The following is a 14,931-nucleotide window of genomic DNA, read 5'->3' as shown; positions in this document are numbered from 1 at the left end:
GAAAGAACTATTCTCAGTAAGTGCCCACTCAAGAAACACTTAACTGAAAATGGACTTTGGGAGACAACAATCCACATCTGAGCCTTCCTGGGAATGTTCAAACTAACATGTAAACAATGGCATTGGCCTGTAAAGAACTGAGTCATGCATGGACATGTGACTTGCCTATGTGACTCCAAACTCCATCTTGCTGCTGTGATCTTCCACAGGGCAGAGAATATAAATGGCCATGGAAACCCCTCCATTTTGTCTTCAATCCGGCTTTTAACCTCTGGAGGGACTTTGCTACACTGAAGCTCTGCACAAAGGACTGAATGACCCATCCAAGCTGTGGATGTTCTCCAGAGACTTGATTTGAACCTACAGTTTATTCTATCACTGCTGCAAGCCTGAACCAAGAACTTTGCCGTTACTGTATGTCATTGATTCCATTTCACCGATTCTAGTTCTCATCTATATCTTTTCCCTTTTATGAATAAACCTTTAGATTTTAGATTCTAAAGGATTGGCAACATCGTGATTTGTGGGTAAGATCTGACTTGTATATTGACCTGGGTCTCGGACTTGGTCCTTTGGGATCGGGAGAACCTTTTTCTTTTACTGGGATATTGGTTTTCATAACCATTCATCCCCATAATGAGTGTCACTGGTGGTGATTCCTGGAAACTGGAGTGTCTAAGGGAATTGCTTGTATGACTTCTAGATAGCCAGTGGGGTAAAACTGAAGTCTTCTCTTTGGCTGGTTTGGTTTGCCTTGGTGTGCAAAGGAACCCCAGCCTTGGGCTGTAACTGCCCTGCTCTAAGCAATTTGCCCTGAACTGATACTCTCAGAAGCATAGGCACCGACTCCGTGGGTACTCCGGGGCTGGAGCACCCACAGGGAAAAATTGGTGGGTGCTCTGCACCCACCAGCAGCTCCCTGCCCCCCCACTCCAGCTCACCTCCACCTCCTCCCCTGAGCACGCTGTGTCCCCACTTCTCCTCCCAGTGCTTGCCACCACAAAGCACCTGTTTCACGGCGTAACAAGCTGTGGGAGGGAGGTGGGAGGAGCGGGAACGTGGCGCACTCAGGGGAGATGGGGGGGGGGGGGGAGAGAAGCGGGGCCAGCGATTTGGGGAAGGGGCCCAATAGGCACAGGGAGGGACTTTGGGGAAGGGGTTGAAAAGGGGCGGGGCAGGAGGGGCCGGGGCAGGAGTGGAGTTGGGGCAGGGCCGTGGGGATGCGAGCATCCACCGGTGCCAGGAGAAGTTGGCGCCTATGCTCAGAAGTGTCCCACTAAAGGCAGCATCGTTACAGTGAGGATGGGGGAGAGCAAGCCACTGAGGGAGGGGGAATGTAGCAAGTGGGGGGAAGGGCCTCAGGGAAGGGGCAGAGCAAGGGTGTTTGGTTTTGTGCAATTAGAAAGTTGGCAACCCTACCAGACACACCCAGCTCCTACACACTGAACTGCTTCTGCTCCAGGTGTGCTTCCTCAAATGCCTATCCTTGTAGGGAGCTTACCTTCTAAGGCAGTGGTCACCAGCCTCAGTCTTAGAGGCTCTCCCAGTCGATTATGATCTCCAGCGGTGCAGTGGGGCTGCCAAGGCCCCACGCCGTTTCCAGAGCCAGCACCCTGTACCCCCTCCTGCACCCCAACCCCCTGCCCCAGGCTCAGCCCAGAGCCCCTCCCACACTGTGAACCCCTCGGCCCCAGCTCAGGGCCCAGACCCCCTCCCAAACCCCTACCCCAACCCGGTGAAAGTGAGGGGGGGGGAGCTTTGGAGAAGGGGCAGGGCAGATCCTGGGTTGCCCTTAAATTCAGAAAATGATCTTGGACATAAAAAGGTTGGAGACTCCTGCTCTAAGGCATAACTAAATGAATACTACTACCACCAAGTGAAATGGGTTTAATACTACTAACACTGATTACTGGCCATCAGTGGACTGATAGCCCTCCCCCACACACCTGTAAGAACATTTCAGTTACTGCAATCTACTCTTCACTCTGGACAGCAATTTATAAATACTCTAGAAGCACCACAGTGTGAAAATAAGATTAAGGCTGTAGGAAGAAATATCCTCTACCTGTATTTGTCCACTGCTGCCCTAAGCAGTAACTCAGTGTATTTAATCTGGTGCAACAGATTACATCACTAAAATCTGTGGCACCAAATATATTCCAATTTCAGTTATTTTAGGGCCTGATACTGCATTTCAACTGAGTTTTGCTCAAGAACATGGCCTAACCCCTATTGTCTCTTAAAGCCTGAGTGTGTGAATAGTGTTTTGAAATAATCACCTTTCAAAATCAAAAGTGTTGCTTTGGTTTTAACTGCTCTCACCCTAATCTTTAAAGTTTTCACCCTAACTGCAGAAGCACAAAGCACTAGAGAAGAATTTACTTCAAGGAGCTAAAGGACCAGAGTCACTCCAGTCCTGCATGGGACCCGGCCCTGGAGAAGGCTAGCCTAGTGCAATGCAGATACAATCCCCTCTGCAACAGAGCCCAGGGTGAACAGTCCTCTTCAAAAAGTGGGTGGAACTATCTAGGAAAGCGCTAAGCACTAAATCACTGGCAGAGCTAGAACTGAGCCTATAATCATGCTATTTCATATACATTTCTTTATTGTATGTCCTATAAAATATTGTTTTACTATATGGCTATATTTAATATAATTTATATTTATATATATTTAATTCTTTAAAGCTGTGTCTCTGTATGTAAAGCATACATGTGCAGACATCAAAGTGTCACCATCTTAGCGCCCATAGAGTTTGTTCTGTGCAACGATTAAGGCTGGATTTGATCTGAGATCATTTTAGCCAGAAGCCATTCATTTTGGAGTCAAAGATTAGAGTTGTCAAGTCCCACTGAAAATTATGAAGAAAGGCAGTTTGAAAGTTAAAAATAACTACTCTATTTGTTTTTTAAAATGTTAGAATATTTATTCTAGCTGCTTATTTTTCCTGTTTTGAAAGCTACTTACATGAACTTTGAAAAATGATTTGCAAATAAATCTGTGTTGTCGGACTATTTGATTTATCTGTAAAGGGCAGTTTAAGTTCACTTATGTTTGATCTACAAAATACGAGCTACCACAGGGCAGCTGTACAATTTATACTTATGAACACAAACTTTAGATTATATGAAAGCCAAATAGCAAGTCCTGAACATACCCAAACAGTCTGAGCCTCATCTGAGCACGTGGGGAAAGTTCTTCTCATAAGCTAAGTCTCAAACAAACTAAAACAGATGGACTTCTGACTTTCTTGTTGAACTTACAAGTTTGCATTCCTCTGTAGAAATAGAAAACCATGTCTGTTGCCGCAGAATGGTTTTTCTTCAATTTTAATGGCATTCTGTTTTGTGTGTTTTTAAAGGAGGGAAGAGGTAGACTGAGATGAATTTCAGCAGGAAGCAAATTCCACATCCTGGGGCTGACAGCAAAGATGTGATCACCTTCCAACGTACAGACACCCATACAATGTGTGTCAGATCCAGGATAAAGCTTTCTCAGAGGATCTGGTTGTGGTTCCAGAAATTAAATTAGTCAAGGGTGTGACTACCTTTAGGAAATGCTGCAAAACCTTCCTGTCTAATATAGCTTCTTCACAATAACCAGAATGACATTGAGCACCAGCCATCACCTCTTTCCCTTAAAAAAGAAAAGAAAATCAAGCCAAAAACATGCCAAGCAGAGGTTTTTATAACCCAAAAGCAGAATAAGCCAAACATTCTATGAAGTCCACTAAGCACCACGCTGCTGCCAATCTATCTACGTGGAAGTCACTTAGACACTAGAGAGATAGGTGGAAGCACAAACTCTACGGCCATGTCTACACTACGCACCTTTTAGCGACACAGCTGTGCCGCTACAACTGTGCTGCTAAAAGGCGCGCAGTGTAGCCTCTGTTTGTCGGCAGGACAGAGCTCTCCCGCCAACAAAAACTTTCACTCCCAACGAGCAGTGGTAGCTTTGTCGGCAGTGGCGCTCTCCTGCTGACAAAGCGCTGTTCGTCAGCAAAACTTTTGTTGTTCAGGGTGGGAAGGGTGTTTTTTTCACACCCTTGAACAACAAAAGTGTTGCCGACTGAAGTCCAGCGTAGACAAAGCCTAAGACAGATAGATGGAAGTGATGGTGAGTTTGAGAGGTGGTGGCTAAGCATAGGACAATGATCAAGGAGGTACACCCACAGCCTGAATTGCAAAGTGTTCTTTATTTCCAGCTAAAGATATTAGTGACATTGTATTAAATGCTTTTGCTTGCAACTCTAGCCCATAAAGCAAGCTGACATACTACGTTTCTAAGTCCCCAAATACGGTGACTGTCTCAGGAGCAAACTGCACTATTTGCTGCAAATATTTTGTCAAGATTTCACCACCCTTTTTTAATCACTATTGAACAGATATAAGGCAGAAAAAGAAGGTGTCATAACGTCACCAAAGTTTGCAGTGCTTCCCATGTACCAAAGGGCAAAATTCACAAAGATAACTTGATGGTAAGCGGTAAAAGAGCAGGCCCAGTGAGATCAGGAAAATACACTTATCAGATTCGCAAAACTTTCTACTTTTCGGCCAACTCCACACTCAGGTAGATCATCATGCATTTTGCCAGTGCAATTTCACTTGTTTTTAACTGAAGTGAAAAGATGGAACTGCCTTATGCAAAGCAAGTAAAACCTTGGGGGCAAAAATCTCTCAGCAGCAAAGATCATTCTATCACCTCAATCCAATTTATTATTGCCCTGCACCTCCTGCAGCCACCAATACCAGTGCAACATAGGTAGCTTATTCTCTTCCTATGACAGGTTTCAGAGTAACAGCCGTGTTAGTCTGTATTCGCAAAAAGAAAAGGAGTACTTGTGGCACCTTAGAGACTAACCAATTTATTTGAGCATAAGCTTTCGTGAGCTACAGCTCACTTCATCGGATGCTGTAGCTCACGAAAGCTTATGCTCAAATAAATTGGTTAGTCTCTAAGGTGCCACAAGTACTCCTTTTCTTCTCTTCCTATGCTTTCCAATGGATATGTTTCCACTATCTGTGCCCAGAAAAGAAAAACAGAATACAGTCATTACAAGGGGTTAGGTTGAAGATCAAATCATCTGCAGGGATGGAGTCATACTCAAAAGAAGTGAATTCCTTCAACAGAGGCCACTCTACGTCAGAATCTCAGAGACTCATAGCCTTTAAGGCTGAAGGGACCATCATGATTCTAGTGGGACCTCCTGCACATCGCAGGCCACAGAACCTCACCCACCCACTCTTGCAACAGGCCCATAACCTCTGGTTGAGTTACTGACGTCCTCGAAGACACCAAGTTACAAAGAATCCACCATTTACACTAGCTCAAATCAGCAAATGACCCATGCCTTATGCAGCAGCGGAAGGCAAAAAACCCCAGGGTCTCTGCCAATCTGACCTGGGGAATAATTCCTTCCCAAGCCTAAATGTGGGGAGCAATTAGACCATGAGCATGTGGACAAGACCCACCCGCCAGACACCTGGGAAAGAATACTTTGTAGTTACTCAGAGCTCTCCCCATCTAGTGTCCCATCTCTGGGCACTGAAGATATTTGCTAGCAGTATTCTTCACTTGTGACCTACACAAGACCAGGTGGAATGCTACTCTACACAATGAAAAACAGTAACTTCTCTGCACGGATCAGAGTGGCCATTGTCTTTGGGTTTCGTCTTGTTAATTAAAAGGCTGTAATTGTTATCTTGAGGAATAAAATGCATAAAAATTCTTTGCACCCTATGGCACCCTTCAATCAAGGACTTCAGAGCTTTATACAGACTTTAGATCAGTTCAGCCTTTTGTGTAGTAATTAAATGTTATTTCCGTTTTATAAACAGATGAACTAATGAAGAGAGGGATTAAGGACTTGCCCAGCAGCCCAGAAAGTCACCAGGAGAGCTCGGAACACCAATGAGTGTTGCGTCACGGCCCCATGTTCAATCCACTAGACAACACTGCCTTGCTGGTCACCCTAACACGGCTGTTACTCTGAAAACTGCCTTGCTGGTTACCACGATCATACAAATAAAACACTAGTGCTAAATCGCGCCAATCAGTTCCAGTGGGGTTCGTTTTACCAAGCCCATTTGACAAGTTTTAGATATACCTCTGCGTGTTTATAGGAAAGTACCTTATGAAATTTCCATCCTAATACCCCAGTGCTCTCATTATAGTAACATGACAAGGTGGACATAAAAGGCATTCAATCTGTCTGAGCATTTCTAGCACAAGAGGGCAAGCAATCAAATTCACCTGTGGCACTTTCTTCCAAATGAATCCTGCTTTCCTTCTTAAGTATTCTGCAAAGAGCCCTTTTTGACACACTTTAGAATAATTCAAATAGGAAACAGAGTTGCCAGTTTAGTATAATGAATGGATGTTGTATCAGTGAAGAAAAGTAACTTTTATAAGCTGCTGAGGGCACAAGCAGTTGTGGCTGCTTTGGTAACTGGCTCCACATATCCAGTTTATAGCCAGTTACGTGAGGTTTCTCCTAAAACCTGGGGCCCAGTTTTAACTCAGGATGCCAAAAAGCTGTCAGCCTCTCCAAATGGACACACATTAGTATTACTAGAAGGAGCATTAAAAAAAAAAAAGGGTTTTATTGTTATAGTATATATTTCTAAGGTGTCAATTGTCATAGTCCACAGACACATTCTTGCATCCTGTTCGGATTTACAGATGCAGTTAAGAGACCCACGTTTGAAAACTGGTCTTGTACATCTATATTAAATTGCTGTGAACAGTCACCTGCTGGGTAAAAATTAACCAGCACTTTCTTTTAGAAAATATTTTCCACTTAATATTCTTTTGGTCTAAGTTTTTTCTCCCTCATACAAAACAGAAATATTTTCCGAGCAAGAGAAATGCTGCCAAACCATTTGTTTTGTGCCATTTACTTTTGCAATACATTATAAATGGGTTTGTAATTTCCAGTTCCTAAAAGATATCCCTAAATTCATATTGAATAGACATTTACCATTGGACAAAGTTTTCATAAACTAAAGCTTTAAAATAAATTGTACTGTAGAAATTATGAAGTAATATCTTGAAACATATCACAGTCTTTACTTCCTTTAGTGCAAAAACAACAACTTTACTTTGTAAGCATTTCAATCAGTCTAAATTAACTCCCATTAATAATTTTTCCAAACATAAGCATAAAACATCTGTTGGACTAAGAAGCTGATTATTAAATCCCTTTGCCGACATAAGAAACATTATTGGGCTCGATCAGAAAAAAAAACACACCTTTTTAAAAAAAATAAACCTCTGAACTGAACTGATTTTTCCCATCTCTTTTACATTCTTTATGGCAACGGAAAAATAATCACTGCATCTCAGTGCAGGGTGATGGGAGTGTACTATATTAACAGTAAATCAGGCAGAAATTGGTGGAAGGGGAAGGTTTTGATGAGGTGCAGAGACATTATATCATTTTAAAGCACTTTCCTAGTCTCTTGTAATCCCCATGTAAATGTAAAGGGAGACAAACGTGCCTCATTCTTGGGAAGGTGACCGTTGCATGCTAGAGGATTGCACTGAGTTTCAAGCTGGACTTCAGCTCAGCCAGCCTTATCTGTAACGTGTCAGCTGAACTTGGCAGTTAGTCAGTATTCCATTGTGCTGCCTTGGAGAGACCATGCTGTGCCCAAAGCCTGTAAAGTTCGAGTGCATACATAATGAGAGCCACTTGGTATGCAGGTATAAAATGCCCTCTGCATCATGTAGAGGATGGGGTGTGGGGGACAGGTACATGAGGGACTGAAATTGGCCCCACCAGGCATCATGCAACTCACAGTATCACATTACCCAATCATACTGCTAATAATGCACATCCTTAGAATGCAAACAGTGTCTGTCAGAATTAAGCACCTCCAAAGGGTCCGCTGATAAAGAGGAGGTCAAAACATCCAAGGCAAAACAATGACAGAGTCAGACAGTTCTCCCATAACTGTATAAGAATGCTGCAGCAAAACTGGCCCTGCATGGCGGGCTCTCACATCTGCTGTACCATTGTCTGCAGTAGCTCCATTCTACTACATGTGTACAAGAGGGTCACTTAAACTAAGAGAAACGAAAAAGCAAGCAAAAAAGATTATGCAGTGCAGGATAGCAGTGGCTTAGACTAGAAGAGGCACATAGAATCACAGAATATCAGGGTTGGAAGGGACCTCAGGAGATCATCTAGTCCAACCCCCTGCTCAAAGCAGGACCAATCCCCAATTTTTGCCCCAGATCCCTAAATGCCCCTCTCAAGGATTGAACTCATAACCCTGGGTTTAGCAGGCCAATGCTCAAACCACTGAGCTATCCCTCCCCCCATGTAGCATGGCTCACTGGCATTGGAGAAGTCTTGCCCTTTAAGAAAGGCACTTTATGAAGGAGGATTTTTTCAAGGCAGCATAGCACAATGGGAAGCAGCCGCCTGCCCCAGAACTCAATAGTGCAGGCCAGTAAACATAGCTTTAGATTAAAGAAAAGTAGGGCGGAAAGGGTTAATCTGTTTTGACGAAGAAGATCTCTGACCATGCAGGGAACAAGCAGTGGTTGTTCAATCACAGGCCTAAGTTTTCACTCTCTTTTTACAGCAGAAGATGTATAGCCAGGTGTTTTCCTTCCTAGCAGAAAATAGAAGACAATGAATTAAAGGGTTTGGCCTAAACAATGGTTTATAATCAAGTCCATAAAAATGAAGAAAGAAGGAAGACCAAAGCCAGTGCCACAGGAGTTAGTTTCCATTGGAGGGGTCCTGCCAGGTTCTCAGTTCTGTTAGCCTGTTGTGTGCTGCAGTCCTTGGTCACAGCATTAATTAAGTGGCCCTGCTCTTTACATACATCTTTGAGCAAATGGAGCAAAAAAAAATACATAGCTTTTACCCTGACAAAGTCCAACAAAAATTTCCAACAGCCACTACAATGGGCCATACACCTCAGACCTGCTACAGCCTTGTCTACACTGCCACTTACAGCGCTAAAACTTTCTTCACTCAGGGGTGTGAAAAAACACCCCCCTGGGCGATGCAAGTTTCAGAGCTGTAAAGTGGCAGTGTAGACAGTTCTACAGCGCTGAGAGCCATGCTCCCAGCTCTGGGCGCTAGTCCCCTTGTGCAGGTGGTTTCATCACATGCTGGGAGAGCTCTCACCCAACGCTGGAGCCGCGACTACACAGCCACGTTAAAGCGCTGCTGTCGGCTGTGTAGACAAACCCTAAGAGATCCAAGGCACAGAAAGGGAAGGACAGAGACAGAAATCAGGAAGTAAGAGTCAGAGTCTCAGAGAGCATGTGCTGCTTAAAAGACACAACATCTGCAGAAACATCCAGCCACTGAGCGAGTCTAAAGATGTCCCTAGAAGAAGTCGTGCAGTGAGGAAGAGACGCATCAGACAACGGAGTTTGTCCTCTGCAGAGTTCTTTGCAGTTTAGACCTACAGGGCACTAATGGTTTCTCCACTGGGGAGAGGTGAAAGAATTTTCTGGCTAAGTGCTTTAGCTAGCAGGTGCTAGACAGAATATTATAGACACCATTCAACTAGGTTTGGCTTAACTAAAAATAGTTACACATTATATTGCTCAAAGGGATTGTCACAAATCTATATGGGTTCTCATGAACTTTAGCTGCTGCTTACCTGACTAGTGATCATACTATTTTGTTATATATATTGTACCAAGCCTCAAAAAAATCCCTGGATAACTATTAGTCACATATGCTACATCTGTTACTCTGGAAAGGCAAGCTATTATACTGTACTCTGGGTCAATGCTGCACTTGTTTGGCACGGCGAGTATCACATCGATTATCTACACAGAGTAAAGGACAGCTGTTCTGCTTACTATTATCAATTTCTTCACAGTAGTTAAGGAAATCCTTGAAAAGCAAAGAGGGTCTCTTAGACCAGGGTTGGGCAAACTTTTTGGCCTGAGGGCCACATGGGGGTTCAGAAACTGTATGGAGGGCCGGGTAGGGAACAGCCCTGGCCCCCACCCCATATCTACCCCCTCGCACTTCCCACCCCCTGACTGCCCCCCCTCAAAACCCCCAACCCATCCAACCCCCCTCCCCCGCTCTTTGTCCCCTGACTGCCCCTCCCCATCCAACCCCCCCCACTCCCTGTCCCCTGACTGCCCCTCCCCCCATCCACACCCCCTCCCCCTGACAGGCCCCCCAAGACTCCCACACCTATCCAACCTCCCCTGTTCCCTGGCCCCTGACCGCCCCTACCCCAGAACCTCCACTTCATCCAACCGCCCCCTGCCTCTTATCCAACCCCCGCAACTCCCCGGACCCTTACCATGCCGCTCAGAGCACTGGGACTGGCAGCTGCACTGCCCAGCAGGAGCTCGCAGACCTGCTGCCCAGAGTGTTAGCAGCATGGCAAGCTGAGGCTGCGGGGGAGGGGGGACAGCAGGGTAGGGGCTGGGGGCTAACCTCCCCTGCCGGGAACTTAAGGGCCTGGCAGGATGGTCCCACGGGACGGATGTGGCCCGTGGGCCGTAGTTTGCTCACCTCTGCCTTAGGGCTTGGCTACACTTGCAGATGTAGAGCACTGGGAATTAAACTAGCCTTCGGAGACTGCAGCAGGAAAACCGCTGCCGTGTGTTTACACTGTCAGCTGCAAGCACACTGGCGTGGCCACAGTAGCAGCTCTTGCAATGCCACAAAGAGCAGTGCATTGTGGTAGCTGTCCCACTGTGCAAGTTGCTGCAACGTACTTTTCAAAAGGGCGCGGGGGGGGGGGGCGTGGAGCGTGACAGGGAGCATGTTGTGTGTATGTGGGGGGAGAGAGAGTGGGTTTTGGGGGGGCTGAGAGCTTGTCAGTATGCTGTTTTGTAAGTTCAGACAGCAGCAGACCACCCTCCTCACCCCCACTCTCTCACACACACTCACAACAGCAGCATTTCACACTAATGGCTTGCTTTGTCCCAGGCCAGCTCTCAAAAACTGAACTTTGAAAGGGCATATCCGCATTCTTGTAGCCGATTCCAAAACAATGACAAGAGTGGCCACTTCACTTCAGGGGATTATGGGATGTTTCCGGAGGCCAATCACAGCGCAGAATGCAACACCTCATTCACACTGATGCCCGGGCATTTCAGCCGGGGCACAGCAAGCATTATGCTTCTTGTGGAGGTGGATTACCAGGGGCGCTCCAGCTGCAGAGTCCAGACGCTATATCTGCCTTGCCAGTGTGGACACATTGGGAGTTACGGGGCCCGGGCCTGCTTTAATTTGTTGGAAGAAACTGCATACAGTATATGACACCTATTCCTTGCAGTGTTTTTGTGCTTAGTTATTCACTTCTAAGCTGCACCTCCAGAATGATTTATGTCAGTACATAGACAGTCCAGTCTCTGCAGTATTGTACATTTGCAATTATTGCAATTCTTTATATAGTAGGTTATTCACAGAATGATTCCCATAACACACACAAAATCAACAAAGATTAGAAAAGTAGTTAGATTTCACAATAATTGCACAGAAAATAAAGTACAACCATATAAAAACAAAAGTGAGAAAAGCTCAGATGTGACAGCTCAAGATTTAAAAAAACCCTTCGCTGCAGTATATTGTACCTACAGTACATATTTCAGATTAATATTTATTGCAGGATATAATTCATATGAACACTCTGGAATAGAGCATAATTCAGTAATTTTATAAATTGTTAAGGCATGTACACATCTAGATTTATTGCAGTAAAGACAGATGCACATATAGGAAAGACCCGAGAACAAAAACAATACGGTATTCTGAACTAAAAACTCGGGCTGTTGATTTATCGCAGTTAACTCAAGCGATTAACTCAAAAAATTAATTGTGATTAAAAAAATGAATCGTGATTTAATCACACTGTTAAACAATAGACTACCAATTGAAATTTATTAAATATTTGGATGTTTTTCTACATTTTCATATATTGTATTCTGTATTATAATTGAAATCAAAGTGTATATTACTTCTGATTACAAATATTTGCACAGTAAAAATGATAAAAGAAATAGTATTTTTAATTCACCTCATACAAGTACTGTAGTACAATCTCTTTGTTGTGAAAGTGCAACTTACAAATGTAGGGTTTTTTTGTTACATAATTTCACTCAAAAACAAAACAATGTAAAACCTCAGAGCCTACAAGTCCACTCAGTCCTACTTCTGGTTCAGCCAATCGCTAGGACAAACAAGTTTGTTTACATTTACAGGAAATAACGCTGCCCTCTTCTTATTTACAATGTCACCATAAAGTGAGAACAGGCATTTGCATGGCACTTTTGTAGCCAGCATTGCAAGGTATTATGTGCCAGATATGCTAAACATTCGTATGCCCCTTCATGCTTCAGCCGGAGGACATGTTTCCATGCTGATGACACTAGTTAAAAAAATAATGCATTAATTAAATTTGTGACTGAACTCCTTGGGGAAGAATTGTATGTCCCCTGTTCTGTTTTACCCACATTCTGCCGTATATTTCATGCTATAGCAGTCTCTGATGATGATCCAGCACATGTTGCTCATTTTAAGAACACTTTCACTGCAAATCTGATAAAATGCAAAGAAGATACCAATGTGAGATTTCTAAAGATAGCTACAGTACTCGACCCAAGGTTTAAGAATCTGAAGTGTCTTCCGAAATCTAAGAGGGACGAGGTGTAGAACGTGTTTTCAGAAGTCTTAAAAGAGCAACACTCTGATGCGGAAACTACAGAACCCGAACCACCAAAAAAGAAAATCAACCTTCTGCTGGTAGCATCTGATTCACATAATGAAAATTAACATGCGTTGGTCCGCTCTGCTTTGGATTGTTATCGTGCAGAACCAGTCATCAGCATGGACACATGTGGTCTGGAATGGTGGTTGAATCATGAAGGGACATATGAATCTTTAGCGCATCTGACACACAAATATCTTGCGATGCCGGCTACAACAGTGCCATGCGAACGCCTGTTCTTGCTTTCAAGTGACATTGTAAACAAGAAGCGGGCAGCATTATCTCCTGCACATGTAAAGAAACTGGTTTGTCTGAGCAACTGGCTGAACAAGAAATAGGACTGAGTGGACTTGCAGGCTCTAAAATTTTAGATTGTTTTATTTTTGAATGCAGTTTTTTTGGTAATAATTCTACATTTGTAAGTTCAACTTTCTGGTAATTAACAATAAAACTATTCTGTCACATTTGACATTAGCTACCACTAAGGAAGCTGTCTGTACTACACTGCCAGGGGTAAGGCCAATACATTGCCATGGAGATGTCCATCCTCTGCTACAGTACAGCAGCTCATTGAAGCAGCCCTGATTGCACATCATGCTGTGGAGATACCATTTGTTCTTTATGATTCAGAAACAGAAATCAAAATTCATTCCAAGATCCCGTTGGCATTCCTTTATACTGGTTCCCCCTATGCGAAGTGATCACTTCCATAGGACAGGATCTGGGGATACTGGCTTATTGGGGATGCCCTAGGAACTCCAAAGACCAATGGAGTTTGGGGGCTGAAACCCCTGCCAGTCCTTGAGGAGGAAGATGGAGGCAAATCCCACCCTGATGGAAGGCTACAAAGGAAATTGAGTGGAAAGTGGCTGAGTTTCTGAGCCCATAGGCAGGAAAGCCTATTCAGAGGTCTGATCTGGCTCATAATGCTGTTCTGTACTGATGACCTTGACTCTTGAAGGCTGATATCTTATAGCGATCCTGTGCCCTTCTATAATATCTCAAAGGTTTTTACAAACATTAATGATTTAAACCACACAAAGTCCACAAGAAATAGACAAGCAGCATCTTCATTTTACAGATGAGGAAACAGACACAGAGAGGTGACATGACATACAAATTCATCATTTCAAGGAGGAATTAAGAGCCGAATTTTGAAGGCCTGATAAAGTTTGCAATTGAAACAGAATTGTGTCTATATAGAGGAGCTTAGCGACATCTAAACAGATGAGTTCCAACCCTGATGGTTCAGAAATACACACTGCTGAAGAAAGGGACAGTTTACATTATATTTTGGGGGTCAAGAGTCGAGCAGACCTTTCAGGGATCCAGTCTATACAGAACTTTTAAGAAAAATATGCATTCTAATAAGTTTAGAGTGTTTAAAGATTGCTTGATTCACTACATATGTTACTGTTTCCATAAGGGAAGACAGCAGAGAAGAAGGCATAAGCAGCTAAAATAAGTAGATGTGTGGGCAGGGAGGAAACGACAGCTGCAAGAGTGATAACATACAAGCAAGAAGGGAAAATGTTAACAAAACACAAATATGGAAATATAGAAAGAAATGAGCTGATAACTGAAGGAATGTCCAATATGCCAAACAGAGAGGGACAAGATAGCAAACAGGCAGCCACAAGAGCAGGACAAAAAGGGAAGTATGGAAGCATAAACTTACCTGAAATAGTTAGTTGATAACTCAACTTTGCAGAATTGAGGGGCACAGGTGGTTGAGACGGAAACAAAGGAGGAAGGAGAGGGATCTTCGGAACTGAGTCAGGAAACCTTGAAACACAGACAGAGAGCAGTGGGGTATGCAGAATCTTCCTCCTGTATTTCACATGGAGTTGACTTTTCCATGCCTTTTGTTTTCTTTGTTCATTTTGTGTAAGCACCATAATTGATCTCTTTGGCAGAAGCATACACTGTCCAAAAATGTGGGTAATGGAGATATCAGATGTCATTCCTAAAAAAGAAAATCGGGGATAACTATTGGAAGTAGGTCCAAAAGCTTCTTGGAAGTGCTCTTATGCCAACTCTCTGCTCTATTCTGCCTTCAGTTTCAGCTCACCACCTCCAAAAGTAAGCGATATGACTCTTAACATCATTATTATTAATTCTTGTATTGCAGTAACACATAGGGGCTCCAGTCAGGACTGAAGGCCTATTGTACATATAGTAAAGGGGTCTGCCTGCACAATTTACAGTCTAATTTCACCAT

At 43.8% G+C, this 14,931-nt stretch overlaps 1 protein-coding gene across 2 annotated transcripts in view; it reads right to left on the bottom strand.

Annotated features, from left to right (window-relative positions):
• LOC119563996 overlaps positions 1-14,931 on the bottom strand; it is a 371,151-nt gene that overhangs the window by 172,935 nt on the left and 183,285 nt on the right. The window contains exon 3 of one of the 2 annotated variants that reach the window (XM_043532011.1): positions 14,389-14,676. In XM_043532011.1, coding sequence (XP_043387946.1) covers positions 14,389-14,676 — 288 coding nt within the window. Of the gene's footprint in view, positions 1-13,039; positions 14,677-14,931 lie in introns of those variants that run through there. The other variant, XM_043532010.1, reaches the window with a different exon arrangement.

This window comes from Chelonia mydas, chromosome 19, assembly GCF_015237465.2.
Source record: "Chelonia mydas isolate rCheMyd1 chromosome 19, rCheMyd1.pri.v2, whole genome shotgun sequence".
Taxonomy (NCBI): Eukaryota; Metazoa; Chordata; order Testudines; family Cheloniidae; genus Chelonia; species Chelonia mydas.
Note: the sequence above shows the minus strand (reverse complement) of the source record. Positions and strands in the feature narration are given on the sequence as shown.